The sequence below is a fragment of the Aythya fuligula genome, chromosome 2 (genome assembly GCF_009819795.1).
Source record: "Aythya fuligula isolate bAytFul2 chromosome 2, bAytFul2.pri, whole genome shotgun sequence".
In the NCBI taxonomy this organism is placed as follows: Eukaryota; Metazoa; Chordata; class Aves; order Anseriformes; family Anatidae; genus Aythya; species Aythya fuligula.
The window spans coordinates 46,017,656-46,042,627 of NC_045560.1; the positions used below are offsets into that span (position 1 = coordinate 46,017,656).

Here is a 24,972-nt window from a genome sequence, read left to right on the forward strand (position 1 = left end):
CGTCTCTGCCACTCCTTCACGGTCCCTCTCTGCCCCTGCTCCCCGTGGGGTCACTCCCACGGGATGCCGTCCTTCCCAAACTGATTCCGCGGGGACTGCCCACAGGCAGCAGCCCTTCAACCACTGCTCCCACACGGCTCCGTCCCACGGGGTCCATCCATCCCCCAGGAGCAAACTGCTCCAGCACGGGTCCCCCACGGGTGGGGGCAGCTCCCCCCAGACCCCTGCTCCTGCATGGGCTCCTCTCCACGGGCTGCAGCTCTGGCCCAGGGCCTGCTCCTGCGGGGGCTCTCCATGGGCCGCAGCCTCCTCCAGGCCACATCCACCTGCTCCACCGGGGGCTCCTCCACCCATGGGGGGGCTGCAGCGTGGAGATCTGCTCCATGTGGGACCCATGGGCTGCAGGGGGACAGCCTGCTCCACCACCGGCCTCTCCACAAGCTGCAGGGGAACTGCTGCTGCCTGCCTGGAGCACCTCCTGCCCTCCTGCTGCACTGACCTCTTGCACTGTAATAAGAGGGGGCCTCTTATTACAAAGACGTCCGTCCTCCCAAACAACCACTATGTGTTCAGGCCCTGCTTCCCAGGATATGGCCGAACATCACTCGTTGATGCAAAGTAGAGAATTATTGTTTTCTCTCTTTGCTTCTGTGAGGCTTTTGCTTGCTTGTTTGGTTTTCCCCCTCCTTGTTTTTTAATTATATTATCCTTATCTCAGCCAGTGAGCCTTTTTTTTTTTTTTTCTTTTTTTCTTGCCAACATACTTTCTTTTCTTTCTCTCCCTTTAAGGAGGGGAGTGAAGTGAAAGAGCGGTTGCGGTGGAGTTCAGCAGCTGCCCAGCTGGGTGAAAACACCACAGTGTGCCTCTATATTTGCTGTGTTGGTGTCTTGTTTTGAAATTTCTCTCTCCATGGCCCTGAACTGCACATTTTAGAAATTGTGTTGAGGTTAAAAAAAAAAAAAAAAAAAAAAAAAAAAAGGTGATTTCTAGCATCTAAAGCACATTGCTTTCTAGGTCCAACAGCATGTGTGACTTGTGAGCGCACTTCATTATTGTCAAGTAATCTGCAAATCTGCGACACCTTTTGAATTTCACACACCTTTTGCCAAAGAGCCTAACCTGTCAAGAGTGCATGTTCCCAGGGCTGGGAAGCTGCCTGGGGCTGCCAGGGACAGGGGTCTGTCTGGAGACCACTGCCCTCAGCATCTAGTTGGAAGCAAAGTACCGCTGGTGGGAGTGTGAATAAATTCTTCAGCTCTTTGGAGGCAATTACTCACCGTTTCCCAAACTCACTGAGATTAGCTTAAGTAGTTTAGTATTATGAAACAAAGTTTAATGTCATTTTCTTCCTTTCTTTCTTAGTTATATCAAAGTACTGCATGATTTCTGATGTCACTTCGGCAGGTGGTTTCTGTGGGTTGTTTCCCACTTTTCAGGCTGGAGAAAAGCCAGCAGGAATCACTGCCAGCACCACTCTTGCATGACGTTCCTTGCTTCTCTCTCTCCCAGTTCTACATTGCACTGCTTTGCACAGTTCTGTTGGTATTTTAGTTATTTTAAAAGTCTGGGAGATGTTTGGATATTTTGTTGTGTGCTACCAAGTGGTCTTGGGCTAGAATAAGATCAGACTTTCCTGGCGCTGTGTCAAAGGTATCATAACTACAGAAGGGCAGAGAACATGAAACAGGAAAGTGGAGGGTTGTGAAACGTTAGATGAAAATCAAGAAAGTTCAAACAGATTCAGACACATTTTAGAACTAGCTAGGGAAATGCTATCAAACATGAAAAGTGGTGTTTAGCACTAGCTGTCTATTTGGCATCACTCACAGGTGTGATAGCTTGGTTCTAGAGGGTGGAGGGGGGAAGGTGGTTTTAGTGTGCTTTCGCAGTTTCGCAGTTTCTAGCGTTGCTAGTCCACCAGTGATAGGTAGTAAATTATATTAATCTCCCTACACTGAGGCTGTTTTACCCATGACAATAATTGATGGGCGATCTCCTTGTCCTTATCTCAACCCTCGAGCCCTTTCCATCATATTTTCTCTTCCTTTCTCTCTGAGGAGGGGGAGAGAGAGAGCGGTTGTGGTGGAGCTCAGCTGCCCAGCTGAGTAAAACCACCACAGAACAGCAATAATCTCTTTATTTCATCTCTCCATGATAATGATCAACTTTCCACCAACTTAGTTAACAAGATTGGGCAAGGTATTTTGACATATATATCCACATTTCCACATGCAGCACCAGGAAATCCAAGTGACATCAAAGCTGTGTGTTTCTTGGTGCTTTCTCAGTGGTGATTGCAGCTGATGACATCTCAGTACGTGAAAATTTGCTGATTCCAGCAATCTGATTATGAGTAGATTGCAAAATTCTTATTTTTTCCTCATCATTGCTCTTTATGTCACAACCACTGAAACTGAGGAAATGGTACATCTACTACCTGCTTTATTATTTTTTTTCCAAGAGAATATTATAACTGTGAAAAAAGGGCAGATTGCTGTTGACAAGTTTCTACATAAAACAGAATGTGTAACAGAGGAAATGGCAGTACCAGTTCCTTAATGGTATACTAGTAGTGTAGTGCTTCACCTTGGTTTTGATCTGATGGTGCTGTTACCCACTACAGCTTCAGTGCATAGAAGAGCAAAAACTTTTGAGTATTTCTTAGTGTCTCCCTGGGTTCCTTCCTGGCTGATTGCGTGTAAGATCAACATAAAATCGAGTGGATTTACAACATCAGAAATAAAATTTCACATTTAGAGAAGAGGCACAATGCTTCTTGAAGTACTTAATGTGATGTCTCTCCATTCTGGTAGTTCACACGGTAAAACGAGTGTACCAGCTCCTTTCTTGCTGTTAGACAAAGAATGAGCCTTCTGAAGGGAAAAGCAACCCTTGGGATCTGTGATAATAATCCGAGGGAGATCAACCATAATGAAGCAAGCTTGAGGATTGGGTGGGGATTTGTACCTACCCTTTTGGGTTCTTAAATATCAGTGTTTCAAATAGAGCAGAAGTGAGCTCTACAGTAAGTCCAGCAAAAACTTTTTAACTTCTCTGTTTAAGGCTTCACATATCATTTGGGCTAGATTCTGATATTACTCTTCCTTTCCAATGATTTCAGATCTGGACCAAAAAAAAAAAAAAAAAAAAGTAGAAACAAAGAATTTGGCCCTTTTGGCCCTTGTGATTGTCTTGTAACCTAGAGAGAATCCTAGTCTACTGCAGAAAACATTGCTGCATTGTTGATGCACGTGCCTTTGGCACATTTTAATTTCACACTTAAAGATCACAGAATTTCATGGCGATGATGGACAGAAATGTGCGTGTCTGGGGCATACCTGGTCTATATCACTTTGAATGACATAGCAACATAAAAGGTGCATGCATGGTCTTTGAAAAATTACTGTGAATTTCTGTAATTTAAAAAAATTGTCTTGTCTTTATATGATTTCAAGTTCAGCAATGCAATTAAGCACTTACTGGAAACTAAGACTTTGGAGACCTTATTTCTTACTCCTTATCATTTCTTCTGAATAACCTGATTGCAGATATCATCCAGATCTGTGTTTTAAAATCAGAGAGTCATTGAATACTAACTTTAGCTAAAAGCAGTCTTTGCTTTGTTTTGGCCTTTTTTTTTTCAACAGCTACTGATAAAAGAACTTGATCTGTGGTGAATCATTTCCTGTTTCACCCCTGCCCAATTTCAGTCATACTACATTAAGTTTTGCATTAAATTATCTTTTCCCTGAAATCTAGAAACCTAAAAAGTCAAGGTCACTCCCCACATGTACTTTCTACACTTGAAGGCAACTTGTTGGTGCTGTAAGTCATATGCAGGATTGATGGGACTGGGGTCTCTTATTTGATCAATGACTTTTCCCTGCAGCCAGGAAGCCTGCCTCCTGACTGCCAATTGTGCCATTTAAGCTGCATGGGAAAGTGCCATTATTTGAGCGCTGCTCAGAAAAAAAAAAAATTCCTTCTTCACTTTTTATCAAAATACAAAATAACAAAAGAATGTTATGTAAGAAAAAAAATATATATATACATATATATATATAAAACCTGTTATTTCTTCCATGTTGTCTAAAACATCTATGGGTAAGATAGCAAATGTCACTGAACATTTTAAACAGAAATACTTTCACCCAAACTGCAAAGTTCTAGCCACAGGGGAAAGGCATCTGACCTGCTGCTAGCCCATGTATCTTTTCAATCATCAAAGTGCCAGCACAGTACAAAGAAACCCAAAGAATTACATCGACAGAGGGCTTTGTTTCTAAATACCTAGAAGTCTTCTGAGAAGTAAAAATATGATAGTTAAGCTGTAGTGCTTTCCTTACCCATTGAGGAATAAAATCTAGAAAAGTTAATTGTACTATCTAACGTAAATGAAAGGAGTATTTACTACACTTAGTAACTAATGGCAAAAATATTCTGACACTCAAGTTAGATATGCATTTTAAATTCTCAGGAAACATAAAAAAATGAATTCTATTTTCAGAAGGAAAGCTACAATTGAATAAACAGAATATATATTTTAGTAGCTTAGAAAATTCAGTCTTTCACAATACCCAGGCTGTGTTTTTCCCACAGTTTCAGATGCCTTCTTGGTTAACTTTAACATTTTTATTTACAGAAAAATGATCTCAACGTAAATGCTGTTTTTTCCACAGTGAGCTTTTATTGGAATTTTGAGAGCAAATCTTCCTTAGCAGAGAGCTGGAGACATCACTTCTTTTGCTGAAAAGAATTCCATTAGATGTATTTTTCAGGATACCGGTTCAAAAAAAAAAAAACAACAGTAAAAGGATCCTTTCATTAGCTTCATCTAAGCTTGGGAGTCATTAGAAAACCTTTCAGGAGCTGAGAAATGCAAAAATGCAATTAATACCTGTATTCAAAGGAAACATTTCTAAAATGGCAGAAAAAAATGTATGGGGGGAAAAAAGAGCAATAGAGCCTATGTGCTATGTTCCATTTTGTGATATTTACACTGAACAGCAAATGCTGGGGCACAGGGTTGGATGGTCCATGCCTCCTGAGGGGACACAGATGGTGAGGCTGCTTCGATGGACCTTACGCAAGTGTTTGTGCCTCTCTGTGTGGCAGATACAGGGGGCACCTGGAGGTGCTGCTCTGCTGTTCTTGAAGACGTGGCCACCAAGGGCTGCTATGGGTGGCAGCGTCCCTCAGCAACCTGATGGACCCCCACACAAGAAGACCTCTCCATCTGGGAGTGGAGGCAAAGGGGGGACCATCGCCGGCCCCTCTTTGCAATGTGAATCCATCCCATACCTGTCCCCTTCTCCAATTCCCAGAGGGATTTGGGACTCAGGGCCAGTTGGGACTGCCCCAGGGACTCAGGGCTTCATGCAGGGAGCAGCTTCTGCAAAGCAGAGCATAGCTGGGGGTGAGGCAGGAGCGATGCTTTCAACAAGGGAGAAAACAAGTAGGAGAGGAAGCATCCTGTTTGCTGAAACGTATTAAAAGTGATCTAATTAAAGATCACCACGTGGCAAGCATGTAGGATCACCATTTTACAAACACACTGGTGCTCTTTGAAAGCTCACATTGCTGCTTATTGTGCCGTATCGGGCAGCACATCCCAAAAGGCAGCACAGGCACATGGGTCACCCTGTGGGGACACTGCACACGTGGTGCAGCCCCAGGGGCTGTGTGGTGCTTGGGGGAAAGGGATCTCGGGTGGGCTCAGAGCATCCCTGCGCTGTCAGAGCAGGCAGAGAGCTGGCTGGGCACTGAAGATGACTGAGTGGCCCCAGGACCCCTGGCAGGGCTCCAGAAGACACGGACACAGGACTGAAGCAGTCCTTTCAGGTGGGCTTTGAACATCACCCCGGCAAAGGCGTAGATCACGGGGTTGAGGCAGCAGTGGATGAAGGAAATGGTTTCCGTCAGCTGCAGGGCCAGGGCGATCCGGTTGCTGGCCTGGCAGTCGTTGATGATGTGCAGGCTCTGCAGGGTGTCCAGGAACAGCACGACATTGAAGGGGGTCCAGAAGAGGAAGAAAACAATGACGATGATGAAAATCATCTTGATCGCCTTGATCTTGTTCCGATTTTTGCACTTTTGCAGGTTTTTCAGTATCTGGGCGTAGCAGCAAATGAGGATGCTGAGGGGAATCAAGAGGCCCAAGATATTGGCTGCAAACTGAGATGCAACCTTCCAGGTCTTGCTGCCAGGGGGGTACGTGGGGACACACTGCATAGACTGCTCGATTTCCAGCTGCTGGTTGAACACGATGTTGGGCACGGAAGCCAAGCCAGCCACCAGCCACAGGACTAAACTGATAATTATGCCACATGAGGTCGTCCGAATCTTCATGGCATAGACGGCATGGACAATTGCTATATACCTGTCTATGCTCATGAGGGTTATAAAGAAAATACTGCTGTAAAAACCTGTGTAATAAATGCCAGCCATTATCTTGCACATAGCGTTGCCAAAAACCCACTGCTCTGCAGCATAGTGGGCTTGGAAAGGGAGAGGCACAACGAAGAGGAGATCAGAGGCCGCGAGGTTCAGCAGGCAGACATCAGTCATCGTCATCAGCTTCTTCCTGGTCAGGAGAACCCAAAGCACCAAGGAGTTTCCCAGAAGGCAGAAGACAAACACGAGGCAGTAAAGGATGGGCAGGAGGAGGGATTTAAACCTGCGAAAGCTGTTTCCTTCATTGCATGGAGCAGTGTTTTCATCGTATCCATAGGCGTACTCTGTTGTTTCGAAGAAATGGCTTGTGGGATTCATCTCGGACTCCTGTGCAGGAGAGAGCAAGAGGTAAAGGGTCCTGACAGGGATCTCCCTGGTGGCTTCTTCAGTTTGTCATTCCTGCCTCTTTTGGCCAACTTCAGTTTTTGAGTTTAAAAAACACCAAAACAATTTGTGAGGGTGAAAGGGTGGGAGGGTGAAAGGGTGTTCCTTGCTTTGTCATTTCTGAAGAATTGCAATGAATACAGCTTTAAATTCATCTTACGTGCTCTCCAAAAGTGAGTCAGTGCTTTACCCACCGTTTGTGTTTTTTTTTTCAGATGCCAACTCCTGACCACCATAAAAAGGATCTGGTTGGTAAAGTAAAGCGTTCACATTTTAAGAAGTACAGTTCTTTCAAAAGGCACTGTTTCAGATGAGTTTGGCTTGTCACTGCTAGGACATTTGCATGTTTATCGTGCATTTCACCTACGCTGTGCTGGCATGCAGGTAGATAATACTTCAAAAGAGCTTCAAACAGACTGATGTGGAGAAATATCACATGGAGTAATCAACCGTGTTACAGCAGCAATAATACCAATTAGAGTGATTAATTCATTAAATGCAGCGTACGTGCTGCAGGGAAACTGGAGCATCTGCATGTGTGGCACAGCGAGGGATGCAGTTGGTGCTTGTGCTCTGCTCCTGGTGCCTCAATGACCTGCCTCAGCTTTTTGGGAGCACCAGGCGTGCTTCAACCAAAGTCAATCAGCACATGCATTGTGGAGAAGCCTGTTACAAAATACAGCACCCAGCCCTGCAGAGCCCCTTGCTCAGGAATAATGAGAAACCACAGAAAGGCAGGGCTGCAATCTACCTAGACAGTGTAATTCTTTCCTATATTCAGCTTTCAGGTAGATCATCTGTATTATTAATTTCAGCTTGGATTTCACACATAAATGTTGAGATTTTGAGTCACCAGATAATGGCTGTTTATGCCATTCATCAGAAATATTTACTGTTCATGTTATTTATCTCTGTTCTTGGGCAACCCTGACGTGCTGTGACTGTGACCACCACAGCAGTGGTTATGCTTCTCAGGTGCCTGTCAGGGACCCAGTAAGAGCAGTCCAAAGGTTCAACAAGCAAAAGTCAGAAATAATCAAAATGTAATGAATTCCATGTTATAAGTATATATATATATATATATATATATATACACATATATGCATATATATACGGTCACATAGAGATATACAGATGTAGAGATATATAAATATATAGCTACATGTATGTTCATCTGGTATGTAGACAGATCTGTAGACATATAGGTACAGATATATAAATATATTAAGTCCGATTTGGGCAGAATTCAGAAGTGATTCCGCTTGTCTGAACAGAGCCTGGTGATGCTCTACTTCAGACTTCACAAGGCCAATGCCTTTGATTCTCTTGACCAGGATAGAGCTCTTCCCACTTTCTCCCCTCCCTGCATCAGTTGGCCAAAAGGGTCAAACCAAAAAAGAAGCTTTCCACTGGGTATCAAGAGAGGTACAACCACCGCAGGCTCCCTTCCCCTGCTTACCACAGCTCACCTGATACTTTCAACAGCAGCAGATTAAATGTTTATAGTTTCTATCCTGGGCAGCAAGAAGCCTTCACGCTCTCAGTCGCCCCTGGTCCCCTTCTGCCGTGTCCTTGTCCTCTCTTAGGCTTGTGAGTTCCCAGGACGTTTAGTCCATCGCTGGTGGTTTTGGTGATAGCAGGTGTTGGATGGGCAGCTGCCAGTTACAGATAAGGTTTTGAGACACTGAGAAGGGTTTGGAGCTGCAGTAAACAGGAAAAGAGATGAGAAGGCTTAAAATTACACTCTGTGAAACAAAAATCAACTACAGCTCTTTTTGAAGACCGTACGAGCACAATAAAAGGTGCTTACCTTTTCATGCAAGTTTGCAAAAATCCCCTGTCTCACAGCCACCTCTAATTTAAATGAAAAATATCAAAGTTGAGGTGCGTCCATCAGAGAACATGTAATGCTAGACACAAGTAGTGCTAGACCTGAAGAAATTTGTATAGATCCATTAAACTTGACAGCTCTGCAGCATTTTACAGAAGCTGATATTTGATTTCCAAGAAGCATATTTTAGTTTTTCTTTTCTTTCAGCTGATAACAACCTGCATACTGAAGCCTGCTTAAGTCCTTTTCTATTAGTAATGTACTAACTCTCTGAGCAAAATGAGAACTCACAGCTACACGTTTGCAATCATTTTTGCACAGCTTGTGTTCAAGTGGAGATATCTTAGAGTTTCTTTGCTTCCTTGGTGTTCCTTAAAGTATATTTTAGTGCATTCAGGACACATGGTCAAGGAGAAAATAGCAGAACAAGAACAGGCTTGAAAATTTTTATTTTACACAATCTCCTGAAATCTTTTGTTGTTGTTGTTGTTTCATGTATTGCTGTAAATTAATGATAGTGCTTTATAAGTCAGGCAAATTATATACTTTTCATCCACTAATCTTAGCAATGGGTAAGCACCATTTCCCTGACTTACAGGAGCACAGAGAACCCAAGAGCCTCAAACACGTGGCAGACCCAGAGCATGTCAGTCATTAAAATTATTAACCCATTCTTCAGTAGCAGATAGCAGCTCCAGCACCACGTAGCTTTCCAGCCTGAGGGCTGTTGTGTAAATGGATAGTGAAAGGCAGTCCCAAAGAAGAGCACAGCTAAATTCCACAGACAGATGAATGAAAAGTGAGAAAATGGGCTGGGAAATGAAAGTAGCAGCCTAGCGAAGGACCTGGCATGAGTCAGTAGCACAGTCAGAAAGAACAGGACGGTCCCATGGGATGCTCACAGTGCTGCAAACCACCACAGCATCACTCTGCCTCCAAGCACCCAGCTTGTCTTATTGCTTAAGAGTCAGCACCACCTCCGATCTATTTATATATTCTTTTGTTGCAGACTTAATTTCTGCAATGTTGTTGTGATAGAACTTGATTTTATTTTCTTCTCTATATTCTTTATATTTTAATTATGTGATTAATAATATGTCAATAGTATGTCCCACTGTTACAGGCAATGATACAACACAATGTAACTCTGTTACGTTTTCTTTTGTGGTTTTAAAGATCACTAAAGTCAATTTTCACTACTTCTTATGATCAAAACATCAGCCAGCTAAAGGTGCCACTTCTTCCATTGAATGCTTTTTGCATTAGTTTGGATGATAAGTTATTAACACATAAAAAAAAAAATGGTGATTTGACATGAAGCCAATAAAAGAATTAAAGCCTCTGTTAAAGACATGCCTGCATTTAAAAACATTTATACATTTCCTAGAACAAGAAAGACTACTGTAATTTTTCTTGAGGTATTTTCTCTTGAATGTGTTAAGATTTTGCAAAAAGATTTCAGTTCATTCAAGTTGTGTATTTTTAATATGGAAATCTTTCAGTGCTGTATTTCCTCTGGTCTTGATTCTAGGTGGCCATACAAAATGTGGTGGGACAGCAGGGAAACATCAGAGGAGATGCTGCACGCATGGTGCAGAAGGGGACATGCAGGACCTCAAAGACAAGGGAAAGATCTTCAACTAGAGTGTAAAAGGATAAATGATGGGTGGAGGGGGCTGGTGACTGGAGTGGTGGGAGGAAGTCTTCTGGCAGACCGGAGAGCCTTGCTGTGTTTCAAATGATATTCACATTTCTGCCTGGCTTTCAGAAAGGTTTGTGTACCTGTGCTGCTTCTGGCTGGGTGATATTCTTGACCCACAGCTGGCCCTTCAGGCTTGTCTCAACAAAGAAAGAAGATTTATCAGATGTGAGACAGTGTCTGATTTCTCCAAGGCAGCAAAAGGAAGGGAACAAAGATGAGTTTAGAAAACAAAAAATGTGGGTTTGGAAGGTTGTTATCCCCACAGGTGGGTGCGAAGTGGCAGCCTCTAGCAGAGGGGTGGCTTTTGGGGACTGTGGCACAAAGGACGGTAACAACAATGATGGAAACCAATGGCAGATGCCTGCTTTGGGGGACAGGGAGGAACCAGAGGCATCCAGGGGAACACGCTACCTGGGAGGAGCAAGGGCAGACAGCACAGCTGGGCTAGAAGGCAGTGCAGATAAATAACTAGCAGCGTGTTCACCAGTGCGGGTCCTGGCTCCTGGCTGTGCACTGGCTCCTCAGCTACCAGCCAGGCTAAAAACGCATGGAAAATATCACTGTGGGATGAGCCTCCCAGCTTGTCCTCTCCTGCTTGGGTGCTGGGGGTCAAGTTTTCAATGTGGGGGCTGGGGAAGCTCACACCCCAGGGCTCGGTGCCAGGCAGGTCATGCTTCCCCTTAGCTGCCACCTGCTGCTGTTGCCACTGCAACAGCGCTGGTGTGTGTGTAACACACCCTTGGTGAAGTTATGGTTTCTGCTGCTTTATCTTCTCTCATTCTCCCTTCAGAGTGGAAAAAAAAAAAAAAAACAAAACATGCAGCACTTTGCCTATCGAAGAATTTGGTCAGCCCAAAAGTCACCACCACGTGACAGTGACGTGGAGGCCCACACTCCAAACCACTCACAGCCCCGCAGGCCGAGAGGCTCTGCCACAGTCCTGCTTTAAAAGGAAAAATGCCACAACCAAAATGCATCTTGCCATGAAACAAACAACATGGCCAAGTCCTCAGCTCCTGCAAATGACCAGATTCACACGTGTCCAGCCCCTGACAGCAGTCCCAGAGGGTTTACTTCACCCGTGGCACCACAGCAGCTCCTCAGCCTTGGGGCAATGGCCAGCTGCTATGTTGGTCTAATGGCCAGCTGCTATGGGGCAATGGCCAGTCTGCAAAGCTGCTATGCCTGCTCTTGTGGAAACCTCTCCTTCCTCCTACAGATGATTTAGATTACTTGAGCTTGAACACAGAGAGGAAACTGTGGTTGTGACAGAAGATGCCACCGGCAAAACTGTGCTATGGCCTGAGGGGTGAGGGCTGGGAGGTGTGGTGTGGGTCCGGCCCTTTGGCAGGGCTGGTGGCAGGCCCCTTCCCACCACACGTGCTTGGTGTTGGTGTGACTGCAGATAAGAAAAGGTGGGAAAAGCCACGTATGCTGCCTGGTGGTATATTTCCCAAGAGAATAAAATGTCTGAAGTATTTCATGGACCTGCTCGCTATGGCAGCAGCTGGCTGGAAGGTGAGGGGCAGGTTGGTCTCAACGTGGTGCTCTGCTTCCACCCGTCACAACGCTGGGCGCTCGTACCCGAGAAGAGCAGTTTCCTCTGCCTTTGCTCAACAGCAAAATAAGAGCAGCTTCTTAGTCAAAATGAGGCCTTTCCCTCTTAAATCTGCTCTCGCTTTACAGCTTGTAATGTGGCTGAGGGCTTTCTCTGATGTATCAAAAGAGGAGTTGAAAACGTGATAGAGCAAAAGAGGGAACAAAACTGGGACTGCTGATACTGAACCAAAAGGACATACGGTTTCCTCCGTCCTCCTTTTGATAGAGCGATGGAGCAAAATTTGAAATGCTTTATGAGCAGATATGTCTAACTTTTACTATGTTTAGTTACGATGAAGGAAGTTCAGAAGGTTTGTATTACTTAGCCAGTTTCATCTGTAAGAAAATACGGAATTGTATCTCGAAGTGAGGGCAAGAGGACCCAGGTCTGGACGATGTGTCAGAAGATTAGGTGAGGAACTCATGCTATGCATATATCCTTGGATGTGTAACCGACTAAACTCAGTATGCATGTTGAAACAGTAAGATAAGAAAGAAAGAGATGGCCTGAGCATGCTCAAGAATTGGGTTCAGCCAATGGACACAGTGAGGAAGACGATCAGTGACTGCCAGAAGACTGCAGAAGACCACCAGTAGAAACAAATGAGAATGCATCAAGGACATTTGCATATTTTAATGAATTCCAGAAAACAACATGAATATGTTAATTATTCATTGGAAGCCTCCTGAATAAGTGTGTTTTGACTGCATATACCCTTGGTAGTTGAGCAACTCGGCACGCACACTAGCTGGAGAGATCCCCTGTGCATCCAGCGCTGCAAGAAAAGAATGCCCGCTTTCTAAAACTCAAAACTGAGTCTTAGAGAATTTCTTTGACCAGCTTTTATGGTATCACAAAATTGTTTAGTCAGCCCATCGCCATTGTGGAGGTACAGACACATGTCAATACACCATATGGCAGAGTGGCTTCTTTCTCGTTCTTAAAATAGGGAGATCATATTCATATCTGTGTGTGCTAAGGTGGAAGAGGTTTTTTGGAATTAATTTTTTTGTTGTTGTTGTCAGCAAGAAGGTATATTTAGGTTGGCTAAAATGCCCCTGAAAGTGCCAAGTTGTTCTGGGGGGATTTCTGCCTCCAAAATAGAGAAAAAATTATGAAGAACTGTCACAATATTTTATGTTGACAAGTTGCGGCTAAAATGTTGCAACTTTTCATTTTCTGAATGTGCCACTTTCAAATACAGTGGTTTTTTAATATACATAAATAACCTCTTCTTCCAAATCTTCTTCCTCAAAAGCACACAGGCACTAAAACTTCAAAAAAATTTCCGGTAGAACTAAGATGCATTGGTTTTGCTGATAGAAGATAGAATTTGATTATTTTTTTCAGCTTGGTCAGCAAAAATATTGACTCATATTACGGTAAAAAAGTGTTTATGGTTTCCGACTCATAGAAGGGTGTATTTGGCATTGTTCTGCCCACCTCCCCTGAAGCAGATGCTCGGTGCAGACAAAGAAGCTGGAAGCTGGGGAGTCCTCCAAAAACTGTTACTGAGTTTGTTCAGGAGAAGCAGCTGGAGGTGCTCTGTGGGGTCTGGACCACCTCCCTCTGCTCCACACTCTGCCTTCCTCTGCTGGCACCAAAGCCACACAGATTCCAGCATTGACAGCTGCAGCCTTGCACAATTGCTCTGTTTCACCAGAGCAGAAATTAGCGTGTTGCAAAATTTCCAGGACAAGCAGCTCATTCATAACAATGCGAGCAGGGAGTGGGATTTTCTCGCTCATGTTTTGCACCAGGAGCACTGCAGGACCAAAAGAAGCAAACAAATGCATCACTTGCACAGGGGGACCCAAGAACAAGCCCCTTCTCTGCTCATCGCTTGGCTGATGCTCCTTTCTCACCCTGTTTGTTTTGTGTTTTTTTTTGTTTGTTTGTTTGTTTTGTTTTGTTTTGTTTTGTTTTGTTTGTTTGTTTGTTTGTTTTTCTCACTCAGGTTTTTAATCCCTTGCTGTCCTGCACCTTTGGAATGCCAGCACATGGGCACCTCTCACTTCTGCACCCTCTGCTTTGCCTCAGGGTGGAGAACTGAGAAGGACGCAAGCAAGGATGAGTTAAAGAGATGGCAGAAGTCTGAGACCAGTCCCTGGCTGGAAGGCAGAGCCATGTCCCACTGTCTGTCCTGCCACACAGTCTCTCAGCCTGCTCCTACAATCCAAAACCCCCTTGGTGTGATTTAAGTCAGTTACTTGTCCTTTCTCTGGAAGATCAGTTGCTGCTTTCTTGCAGCTGCTTTACAATATTCGAAGGTCTTGTTCTTTTTTAATCTAAATAGCTCATATTCCATCTTTTTTTTTTTTTTTTTTTTTTTTTTTCCTTTTAGGTCATGCTTTCTAAATCGTTAATCGTAGCCACTGTTCTCCTCTGGCAGCTGCCTGGCTGTCCGTAATCTTTTTCCATCACGGTGCCCGAAACCTGACACAGAGCCCCAGCTGAAGACTGACCCCAGTGAAGCAGAGTGGAGGAGCCCCCTCCCTAGGGAAGCTGTCAACTTCTGCAGTCACGTAGCACTGCTGATTCATGCTTCCTTTGCTGGATGCCAGCCCTGAGTCCTTTTCTCCAGAACTGCTGCCTTCTTCATCCTGTGGCCTTGGCTGAACCTGCCCTAATGCAGAACTGGGCTTGCACTGTTTCTCTTCACGGAAGTGCAGCCCATTGCTCACGAGCTTTTTAATTCATCAGGGTTACTTCAAGTGGCCATCCTGTCCCTCTGTGTCTTTGCACCCCCTCCTAAGGTGGTGGCATTCAGAAATAAAATGATGAAAACCTGCAGTGGTCCTTCATCCAGAGCATTAATGGACATGTTGACTCCTGCAGGGGAAGAGAGTACTCCAGGGGTTCATACTGGGTCCAATCTTGTTAAGGATCTTCCTCAGTGGTCTGGATGATGGAGCAGGGTGCACCTTCAGCAAGTTTTCTGGTGATACAAAGCCAGGAGAAGTGGCTGATAACACTAGACGGTCATGCTGCCATCCAGAGGGACCTGGACAGGCTGGGGAATAGGCTGACAGGAATCTCACAAGGTTCAAAAAGGAGAAGTGCCAAGTCCTGCACATGAGAAAGAACAATCCCATGTACCTGTCCATGCTGGGGCCACCCAGCTTGAAAGCAGCTTGGCAGAAAAGGACGTGGGGGTCCTGGTAGATACCAAGTTGGATATGACCTAGCAAGGTAACCTGGCCAAAAAAAAAAAAAGAGCTGCGACTCTTCATCCTGGAAGAGAGAAGGTTCAGGGGGATCTCAACAGTGTACTGAAATCCCTGAAGGGCAGGAGCAAAGAGGATGGAGCCAGACCCTTGTCAGTAGTGCCCAGTGACAAGACAAGAGGCAACAGGCACAAGTTGAAGCAGAGGAGGTTGGATATGAACATCAGGAAATGCTTCTTTACTGTGAAGGTGACTGGGCACCAGCAGAGGTTGCCCCAAGAGGCTCCCATGTCCAAGGAGAGGCACGCACGGTGTGGTTCCATCTCTCTGATCTCCCCCTGCCCTCCCCGGGGACGAGATGAGAGGCTTTGCTCGGGCTGCTGCCCACGGGAAGGTGTGATGAGGGCTCAGTAATGTCACAGATAAATCTGTATCTGAGCTGCTGATAAACAGGAAGCTACTGAGCAGCTTTATACTTTTTCTTGTCTTTTTTTTTTTTTTTTTTTTTTTTTTTTTTTTTTAGGTTCTTTTGGTCTGGTTTTTGTAGCTATTCTTTTTTTGCTTACTTCATCTCAGGAAACACATTTTCTGCCACCTCTTGCAGGAAATGTGCAAGATACAAAAAGTGTTTTGAAAACCTCATGGTTAGCTCAGCCTGCTCAGAGGGTGGTGGTGAGACGGAGCACCAGGCACCAAGGACATGGCAGTTGCACTGGAATAAGCCTGCAGCTGAGTTAAAAATAGTGGTAGTAAAGCTAGAAGGGTTTGACTTTGCAGAATAAAGACACTTGCATGCATTTGTGCTACAATCAGACTTTGTACTGGCATCAGAAGGGACTTCCAAAGCTTTCTGGTCAAGGATATTGGGGCAGAGCTGCTGCCCACAGGAGCAGGCTCTTGGGAATTTATTTTCAACATCAGAAGACCACCAGGGATCCTGCTGCCCAAACCATCCTCCCCCACCATCCACACTGCTCCAGAGCTTGCTGGGCAGAGGGATGGCCACAGCAAGAACACAGCCTGCAGGGACCAGTGCTCACCATCATTAAACCTGCTCCTGATCTTGCATGCCTTCAAGCCTTCTGTTATTCCTGGAAGGGGTGAATATTAACCAGACGCATTTTGAGCAAGAAGGAAGGTGAGACCAACAAGAAGTTGGGTTGAGGAGGATGAGGGGTGTCTTTCCAGTACGTAGATGATTGGGGCAGGTTTCCTTCTCGCTGCCAAACTGCAGCTTCCTGTTTTCTTAGTTTGCCCAAAGCACAAGAGGGTTTCTACTGGGTTTTGAATGAGTGGGACAAAACAGATGATTTTTTTTTTTTTTTTTGCCACTGCATAGGTAAAATCTATATTTCTTTTTACGACACCTAGATTGTTTTTGCTGTCTGACTCTTTTCTGATACACTCCAATAATTCCAAGAACCATTACGATTTCATACCTCCCCTCTTACAGGCTTGTAGGCAGCAGAGTAAAAAGTTAAAAGCTTAGTTCACATTTTGCAGTCACTAGGTGTGAACGTGTCTTTCCGAGCAAGACCAAACACAAGACCAACTTCTCCAACACAACCAGCAAAAGACAGGGGTTATAGTAAGATGTCCACATTTCTTGAGGAGAGCGAAGGACATCTGAGAAATCTGGAAACTGAGTTGAGACACAACGCTTTAAGCAATCTTTGAAGAAAAAGGAAGTTCTCAGATTTGTGTCAAACATTGAATGTTGATGATGAAAAAGATTGCCTTGCAAATGAAGCCTGTCCTTCATTTACCCAAAGTGCTGTTCTGCCTGTTTCATCTTTATTCTACCAAATATGTGCAAGGCCAATGATGCCAAACTCAAAAAGCCTTCCCAGCGTGAGCTTTTCTTGAAGAAGGGCCCAGAGTGCAGGTGGTGGCAGGCAGCGCCGGGAAAGCCTCTCACCTCACTTAGCCAACAGTGGTTGTCATAAGCTGAGGCAAAGAGAGTTTGTCTTTCTGAATGCTTAGGGCTCTTATCAGAAATGGGCTCCAAAGACAGAGCAGAAGAACCCCCATTTATCCCTGCTGTATCTCACTTTATTTCCCTAAGTCTCCGGTTTCGGAAAATTCAAAAGAGAAAATTACACCAGCAATTCTCCACTGAAATGCAGTAAAACAGATCTACAGTTCAGGACAGCAAAGTGAGATTATGCCATGATTATACGATGAAAAAAAAAATGCACAATGTTTTGGGGTTTTCTTTTTTCTTTTGAAATATGAATGGGTATTCTGATAAGCCATCAGACAATTGACCACATATACCACAGGAGGTTGACATTTAATGTGCTTCCCAGCAATGCATGCAGTTCAACAATATGAGTGTGCTCCTGACATGATTTCCTTTGACTTCTCAGTCTTAAGCTTTGTCTGAAGCACACCTTTTACTCTCCCTTTGCACAAAAGGATGAAGATTGCATAGAGAAATAATTAATTTGTCTCGAGCCTCTCTAGCTATCTGTGACAGCCAATGGCAATTGCATTACTCACCCTGTTAAAAATTCAGCCCTGTCTGCATCTGGGAGTCACTCACAAGCCAGAGATGCTTTTTATACAAAACTGTTTTTTGGTATATCTCAGGTCAATGGTCCCAAACTATGGCATGAGCATGGCAGAGGGCAACAAAATCATACTTCAGGTGTTACAGGACCATGTCAAAAGTGGCATTTTTTATCCCTCCATCAGACTCCTGATCCCAAGGGTGCTCTGAGAGATTCTTTCGGAAATAATTTCATGCAGGCTTTAGGGCACACGTGCAACCAACAAGAAGACTCAGGAGCAAACTGAGGAGTCTGGAAAGGACTCAGACAGGTCTGTCTAGCAAAAGTAGCCACAACTACAGTGAGCACACTCCTGTTTCAGTCTGGCTGTGCTTTCCCAGAGCGTGCACAACAAGGGGCACAGCAGGAAGTTCTGCCTGCTCTGGCTGAGAATGAATCTTACATAAAAATAAATAAATACATAAATAAAATTAAAAAATATATGTATTTAAAAAGCAAAAGGAAAGGAAGAGTTCCCAGCAGAGCCAGCAAAGTGTTTGTTCACTTGGCAGCACGGGTGGTTGTGCCAGCACAAGGTGCCCCAGAATCACCCTCCTGGACTGTGGCCACTGCAGATGCAAGGTGCAGTGGAAGGAGGGGGCTCACCTGCTGGGGAGGGAAGTCCCATGCACGGAGAGAAAATCATGCTCTCATAAATGTCAGCCGAGGGGTTAAACAGAGGTCTCCTGTTTCACTTGACTCATTTTTGGAGATCTGGCTACGTGCAAAAGGGTGAATTCTTTGGCCAGCATCAAAGCGTGAACACACAGCGCCTGAGCTGAGCACATCCTCTGCTCCCTCACTCGCGTACCTGGGCTTCAGATCCTCCCTCAGCTCGGGCACAGGCACTGGGGGGGCAGGTTGCAGGAGGTGGCAAGCCCTAGGGAGCTGGCAGATGCCACCAGAAGCCTCGGGGACACTGGAGTGACCCAAGTTTGCAAGCAGGTGCTGGCACAGCTGCAGGAGGAGGAGGTGCAGGGCAAAATTTGGGCTCACAGGGTACAGAATACGAAAAGAGGATGCAAAAAGGAAAATGAGAGGGCTACTGGGAGGCTTTGGGCAGGTTGTCCCCAGCGCTAGGTTGGCAAAATGAATTCCCACACACACCTATACCTCCAGACAGCACCTACCTCCCCGTCAGCTCTGCTTCAGCCTCCTCCTCCTCCTCGTGGTGCAGGAGCTGTGTGGAGGCAGCGGGCAGCCAGAGCAGCTTTCGGCAGGGCCAGCAGCTGCTGGCCACGGGGGCTGTGCGGGCAGCAGGAGCGGAGCCTGGCACGGAGACAGCGTTTTGGGCCTCCCCCCTTCCCGAGGGCTCAGCTACACACAGAGCCCAGTTTTCTGGACCGTGCCTTTCCACACATGAAGGCTGTGGTCTCCCCGATGGCTGCCAGCTGGCTTCTCCTGAGGTGGGGTCCTGGCGTTGCCTGCGGATTTTACAGCAAGCCGTGAAATCAGATGAAAAGCTCTGCGCTGGAGCAGTGCTGGAGCAGGGAGCATCTTCCCCCTGAGTCCCCTGGGGTCTGCTGGAGGTGTGCCCATGGAGAGGCCCCCACCAGAGTCTGCTCCAATGGCCAGGGCACCCTCCAGAAGGGGAAATGCACATTTAAGTCTTGGTCCCACCCAAGGGGCATCTGGGCAGCCCAGGAAGAGCAGCAGGAGGAGGAATGCAGACAGCGTGTGCTGGTGGCACCCAGACAGTGAGTTATCCAGGCCCCAGTCACTGACAGGAGTCCTAACAAACCCGGGCACAGATGTCCCTAACACACCCGGACACAGATGTATTGGTGTTCACATGCTGGGCACTCCTTGGACAAATATCTGACATCTGTGGGCACATGGCCACAAGGGTGTGAGTGAGTTTTGTGTTAAAAAAATTAACTCCTCCTGAGTTTTGGGCTGAGCCTGGCTGCGCTGCTCCTACATGTTGCAACACTATTATTTCCTTCAACGCTACAGCCAGCCCTGGGTGCTGGTCTCATCCTGCTGCTGCTCAGCCTCCCTCTGCTCTTTTGGGTACACAGTGCCCAGGAAAAGAAAACCTGTCATGATGTGAAAAGCAACCAACAGGAAAACCACAGCTTCTCTTGCTTCTGCAGCAAATCTTCTTTGCAAATCATAGAAACCTCCACTTTGAATGAGCCTCCAAGGTAGCCACAGTGCCCAGTGAGGACTTCATGGTTGCAGGAAACCCAAACCTCCCGTGTTTGCACCCAAGCTCTGGCTTGACTCTGGCAGGGCTCAAGGAGGGATGTCCCTCCGAGCAGCAATCCTGGTTTGGGAGGACAAGCCAACATCCAGCCAAACCTGCCCTCACTTCACCAGCCGTGATGAAACACAGCTGAGATGTGTGACCTGTTTCTGCAGCAAGAGAGATATCCTACCACAAAAGACAGGTGAAGAGCTGAGGTGAGCAATGAAGCTGGGTAAAGAGTGAAGATCAAGGCACAGGGAGAGATGCCACAAACCACCAGGACAGGGCAGGATGGGTGATGCAGCACCAGGAGCGTAGGATTAAACACCTTGCGTGGCCTTCAGCTGATGGCCATGCTTGAGCTCAGCTTTCTTTTGTTGCCTTCTCTCTCGTCTGTCTCTCTCGCTGCACCAACCTGAGGTTAACCAAGCCCTGCTGCCAGCACCACCAGACGAACACAGAGATAATCTTCTGTCCCTAGCGAACACTTAGCATAACCTGCTGCGAACTGAGAGCCGAATCTGGCCTCTGAGCATCCTGTTCCCCTTTGTGCGAGGCCTATTTGAATACATGCCTTGGTTTCCACTTTTGGCACCGCAGCTGTGCGCCCGTCCAGCCCTGCAGAGCTGGTGGCTGGCCGCCCACACACCCTGTGCTCCGTTACCACCTCTCTTCAGCACCTCCTTGCACACCCTGGGGCTGCCACTCCACGTCCCTCTGGAAAAGAGGAGACATCTGCCAAGGCGCACGTGCTTCCTCCCATTGCCCCACAGTTTCTTCATTGCCCCGCTCTTTCTCCAATAAAAAAAAAAAAAAAAAAAAAGACAAAGCATCTCAAGAACAGATTGATTAAAGATGTCTTTGCATCTGGCCTGAGGTCCTGACGCCAAAACCCACTCTGAAGAAACATCCTGAACATTCACCATCACGCATCGGACCCCGATTGTCATCACGGGACTGTTCGTGTTGCTGCCCGCAGTGCAACACGGGCAGAGGTTACAAAACATCTTGTGTGAAGGGAAGGGCCCGGGCCAAGCCTGGAAGGGAAGCAGCAGGAAGAGGAAGATGAATTAAGGCCTGGATTGTCCCCACCCACCCCACTACCTGTTTTTCCTTCTGCGCAAGTAAAATTAAGAATATATATTTTTGATCACCGTGATGGCTTCAGTTCCACAGCAGGACCACAGCTCACTGCCGTGGATGTCCCCTCCCCTCCTGCTTTTCCCTCACAGCTGAGCGCAACCCAGAGGGTCAAATTTGGCCACACAGGTGCAGATCCAGTGACCACGAAGCACTGGGTGAAATGCTGCTGGGATCTTTCTTCCTGGCCATATTTCATCCTCCCATCCCTGCTGGGGCTCACTGACTCGGTTCGATGGGAGCAGAGGGCTCTTGGGGTGGCTGAGACAAAGCTGAGGAGGGGAAACGCAGTGAGTTTGGGAGCCAGCCTGTGGATGTGGTTTTATGCCAAAGGGGGTTTCATAAGGCAGGTGGTTCTCACCTGAGCTGTCAGCTTTGAAACAGGGACCTGCTGAGCACAGCTTTTACTTTCCAGCCCTCTCCAATCCTCGGTTCTTGCCAGCAAGGACTGAAGCATCCTGTGCTCCCCAACCCTGCAGTTTTGGGCTGGCAAGAGACCCACCACAAGGCCATTTGACTCAGCTTCAGATGGGCAAGGCACTTCGTCTTCCAGTCAGCCTCAAAGCAGGCTTTAGAGAAACCTGTGTCTAAACTTGTGTTTAGACCAAATCTGATCTAAACAGGGCTTATATGAATTCAGCCCGCCGTGATGGGAGGAAGGTACATAGCTGATACACAGATACACAAACCCATGTAACCAGACTTCCACTGAGATTTCACTCGCATGGTTTTGTGCTGCTTTAACTGCACCAGCTCGTAACCACAAGTTTTGGGTACAGGCAGACAAATCTTCGTGAATTTTTATGGCAGCAGTCTAGATGAGCACCATGTCCCACCCATCCTCTGACAGCATGTAGAAGCCCACAGGAGCCCAGCCTGCTAGTGCCCAACCCTGTTTTTCTCACCTCACGTGGGAACCTTGACAGAGAGCTGCAGAAGCCTGGTGTTGTGGTGTTTTCTTCAAGGTGTGACTTTATTTTTGCCTGGCTGTCCGTAGCAGAAGAAATAAACCTGTGGCTGTTCTATTTATAGGACGTTTTTGGGCCTGCTTGCTCTCTGCCTCTGCTACATTGGGGTTGAGAAGTCTGGTTTCACCAGGAGAGATCCCTCCAGAAACAAACAAACAAAGGCTCAAAGCTTTCTCAGCTTAGCAGTGGAAGTATGCTCAAACCTGTGACAAACATGTTTTCTTCAAAGCCTTTCTCCGCCATTTGAGGCAGAAAGATACGAACAAAACAAACAAACAAACAAAAAACCTGCAAAGAGGAAAACCACTTCCCATCTCTATTAGTCATCTTTCATTCAGCAGGTATCAGAACATCTCAGCGCTCAGATGCAGAGCACTTCAGGAAAAGCAGAGGAGTCAAACCTGATGTGTGCTGTGAAGGCAGGCAGGATTTTCCCCTTTCTTTTTTTTACGTGTATTTTAATTTCTGAACATACATAACATAAAGATGCGTATGCAGGCCAAGGTGCAAGCAGTGTTATTTGTTCCCTCTGTAATCCAGCATCACTGACTGCAGCTCTGACAAATCCGTTTCATCTCTTTTTGCCAGTTTTTGCATGCTTCCATCACTCACCTCACAGAGATAATTCAGAACAACCCTCCTTAGGGCTTATGAGCAATGCTGAGGTACCCAGGTGGAAGCCAAGACAGTGCAAAGTATCATGGCATCTTTGAAAAAGGGAACATAGAAACCTAAATAGCTCACTATCATATTGAGTGGTTTTTATCAGATAAGGTGTGGAAGTATGAAGGGATGAAAGACACGGAAGGCTCTTGAACAGAAGGCCTTTATTACCATTTTTCACCACTACATATACATTACCTGTAGTCCCACATGCTGTCCACGTGCCCAAACCTGTCATTAGAGACCCTCAGACACACGCCTCGAGCCAGCCAGCAACTGGCCCCTGCCTAAAGCTCATTCTTAACACTGCAGCCAAGGTTATTTACCTTGACCTGGCTCAAGGTTTTGCTTCTACCGCTTATTTCCTCATTATCTCTAATTCAGGGACGTGTGAAACAGTGCAAAGCCACCTGCGAATGCCTTCCCCACAATTCCCTATTTTTTATTTTCAACCAACCAAACACTTTCTGTAGATTTTTCTATCAAGCACCACAGAGACTGCAATAAGCAAGGTACAATAAGCAAGAGGGTGAAAATCACAAGCAGAATTATGATTGTAAAGCAGCGTGCTTACTAGAACCTACATCAGGCAACAAGCCACTAAGCACTAGGGACGCTGCTTCGCAGTGATGCTGCATCTCACACAGTCACGCAAAGAGGACTTGAGAATTTTGCACTTCTCATTCATACCACAAGAAAATATCACTTAAAATAATTTGTCCATGGCTTCAGGAGGTCCTTGTCTACCCCTGCGGTGAGTGGCTGAGAGTGGAGACCCCTCCAAGGAAAATGCTCAGGGTGCACCTAGGGGGGTCCACTCCACAGTTGATCCCACAGCTGAACAGAGCAGCTCCTGGTGCAAAGAATGATGCTATTATAGTTTTGTATAATTACCCCAAAGAGATGCATTGCAATAAGGAGTAAGTGTGGCATTGATGATTTGTTTCATGGTTTGCTTTTTGCCCACGTAATTGAACCTTACACATGCTGCTGCTGTTACACTTCCCAGGATATCTAATTCCTGTGGCTCTGGGGGCACTCACTGTAAGTAGACAGTCCAGTTTTTGTTATCTTCTGGGTTCCCCACCAGACATGTCGTAAATGGGTCATTAGCACTAGCCATGGACAGGCACTTCGCTTCTTGTCCCGTCAGTGACCCAGATGTTGTGGCATCATGGGATGGAGACCCAGGGCTGGCAATAACCGATGACAGCGGCGATTGTGAGGAGGAGGCCAACCATGGCCTTACTCCCCTTGCTGGCACCCATCTTGGCCCGTGACCTGTGGAGACACAAGCATACCCTCAACCCCAAGTTATTAGAGGCTGGGGTCCCTCCCAAAGACCTGTATTATTTTTTTTACCATTACTAAGGCCTGCTCTGATTGGGGCACCCGTGACAGTGCGGAATTCATATTTTGGTAATGTTTTACTATGGACGGTACCTCTTTGTGAGGAAAGGGTAATGATAGGTGATTCATTATGTAAAGTGCCTTTCCCAACCTGTTCTGTGGTGTTTCCTGGGTGTCTCCCCCTTTTTGTTTATTTAGCAGTGTTTTCAAGGTGCAATGTGTGCGCTCAACAATGACTTGACCCATGGGGGAATGGGGAATGCCTGTGATGTGTCAGATACCCCAAGTTCAAAAAAAGGTTTGAGGGGAGTGATTAGTATAGGCAGGGCCATTGTTGTTTTTTTTTTTTTTACTTTGGGATGCCTAGTGCTGCAGAAGTGACAAGGAAGTGAGCCTGGACATGGCGACTAGTTTCACCCGCCACAGCTGTTGCCCAAATAGCATGAGAAAAAATATCTACCGATACGTGAACATATTTCAAGTGACCAAATTCTGGAATATGCATTACGTCAGTCTCCCATAACTGTAGGGACCGTAGCCCTCTAGGGTTTACCATTAAAGATGGGGTTGAAACATGTTGACAGTCAGGGCATGCTTGGAAATCAATTTGATGTCAGTGATCGATATAGTGAATTGTTTCACCAAGACTTTAGTGGATTGATGGAAAAAGGCATGGGATAACCGTGCTTGCTCCAGCACCTTAGGCACGGGGGCAGTCAGGGTCATATTAGTTAGCTGGTCAGTGCGTGTGTTACCCTCTGCAAAAATACCAGGTAACATAGTGTGGCTCTGCATGTGAATAATATAATATGGGTACACTCGCTGCTCTACCAAAAATAACAGCTCTTTAAATTTTAGAAACAAGTTTTCCTTTGGACATGTCTCAAATGTGTCCTCTCAATGCACTGAGCGACACCTACAGCATACTGTGAGTCAGATACGACATTCAGAGGTACTTTTTGTTATTGTT

General features: G+C 46.0%; 1 protein-coding gene across 1 annotated transcript; it reads right to left on the reverse strand.

Moving 5' to 3' along the window:
- Nucleotides 1-5,716: 5,716 nt before the first annotated feature.
- Nucleotides 5,717-23,775, reverse strand: LOC116485403 (C-C chemokine receptor type 8-like). Its single transcript, XM_032180703.1, has 2 exons — nt 23,696-23,775; nt 5,717-6,812 (listed from the first exon to the last, which is right to left on the reverse strand). The coding sequence occupies exons 1-2, from the start codon at nt 23,773-23,775 to the stop codon at nt 5,717-5,719; spliced, it is 1,176 nt and encodes a 391-aa protein (XP_032036594.1).
- Nucleotides 23,776-24,972: the final 1,197 nt, after the last annotated feature.

Coding starts and splice junctions, on each gene's coding strand:
- LOC116485403 (XM_032180703.1), bottom strand. CDS start 23,775: ATGGCTAGTGCTAATGACCCATTTACGACATGTCTGGTGGGGAACCCA. Junction 6,813..23,695: donor AACTGGACTGTCTACTTACA/GTGAGTGCCCCC, acceptor GATCCCTGTCAG/GACCCTTTACCTCTTGCTCT.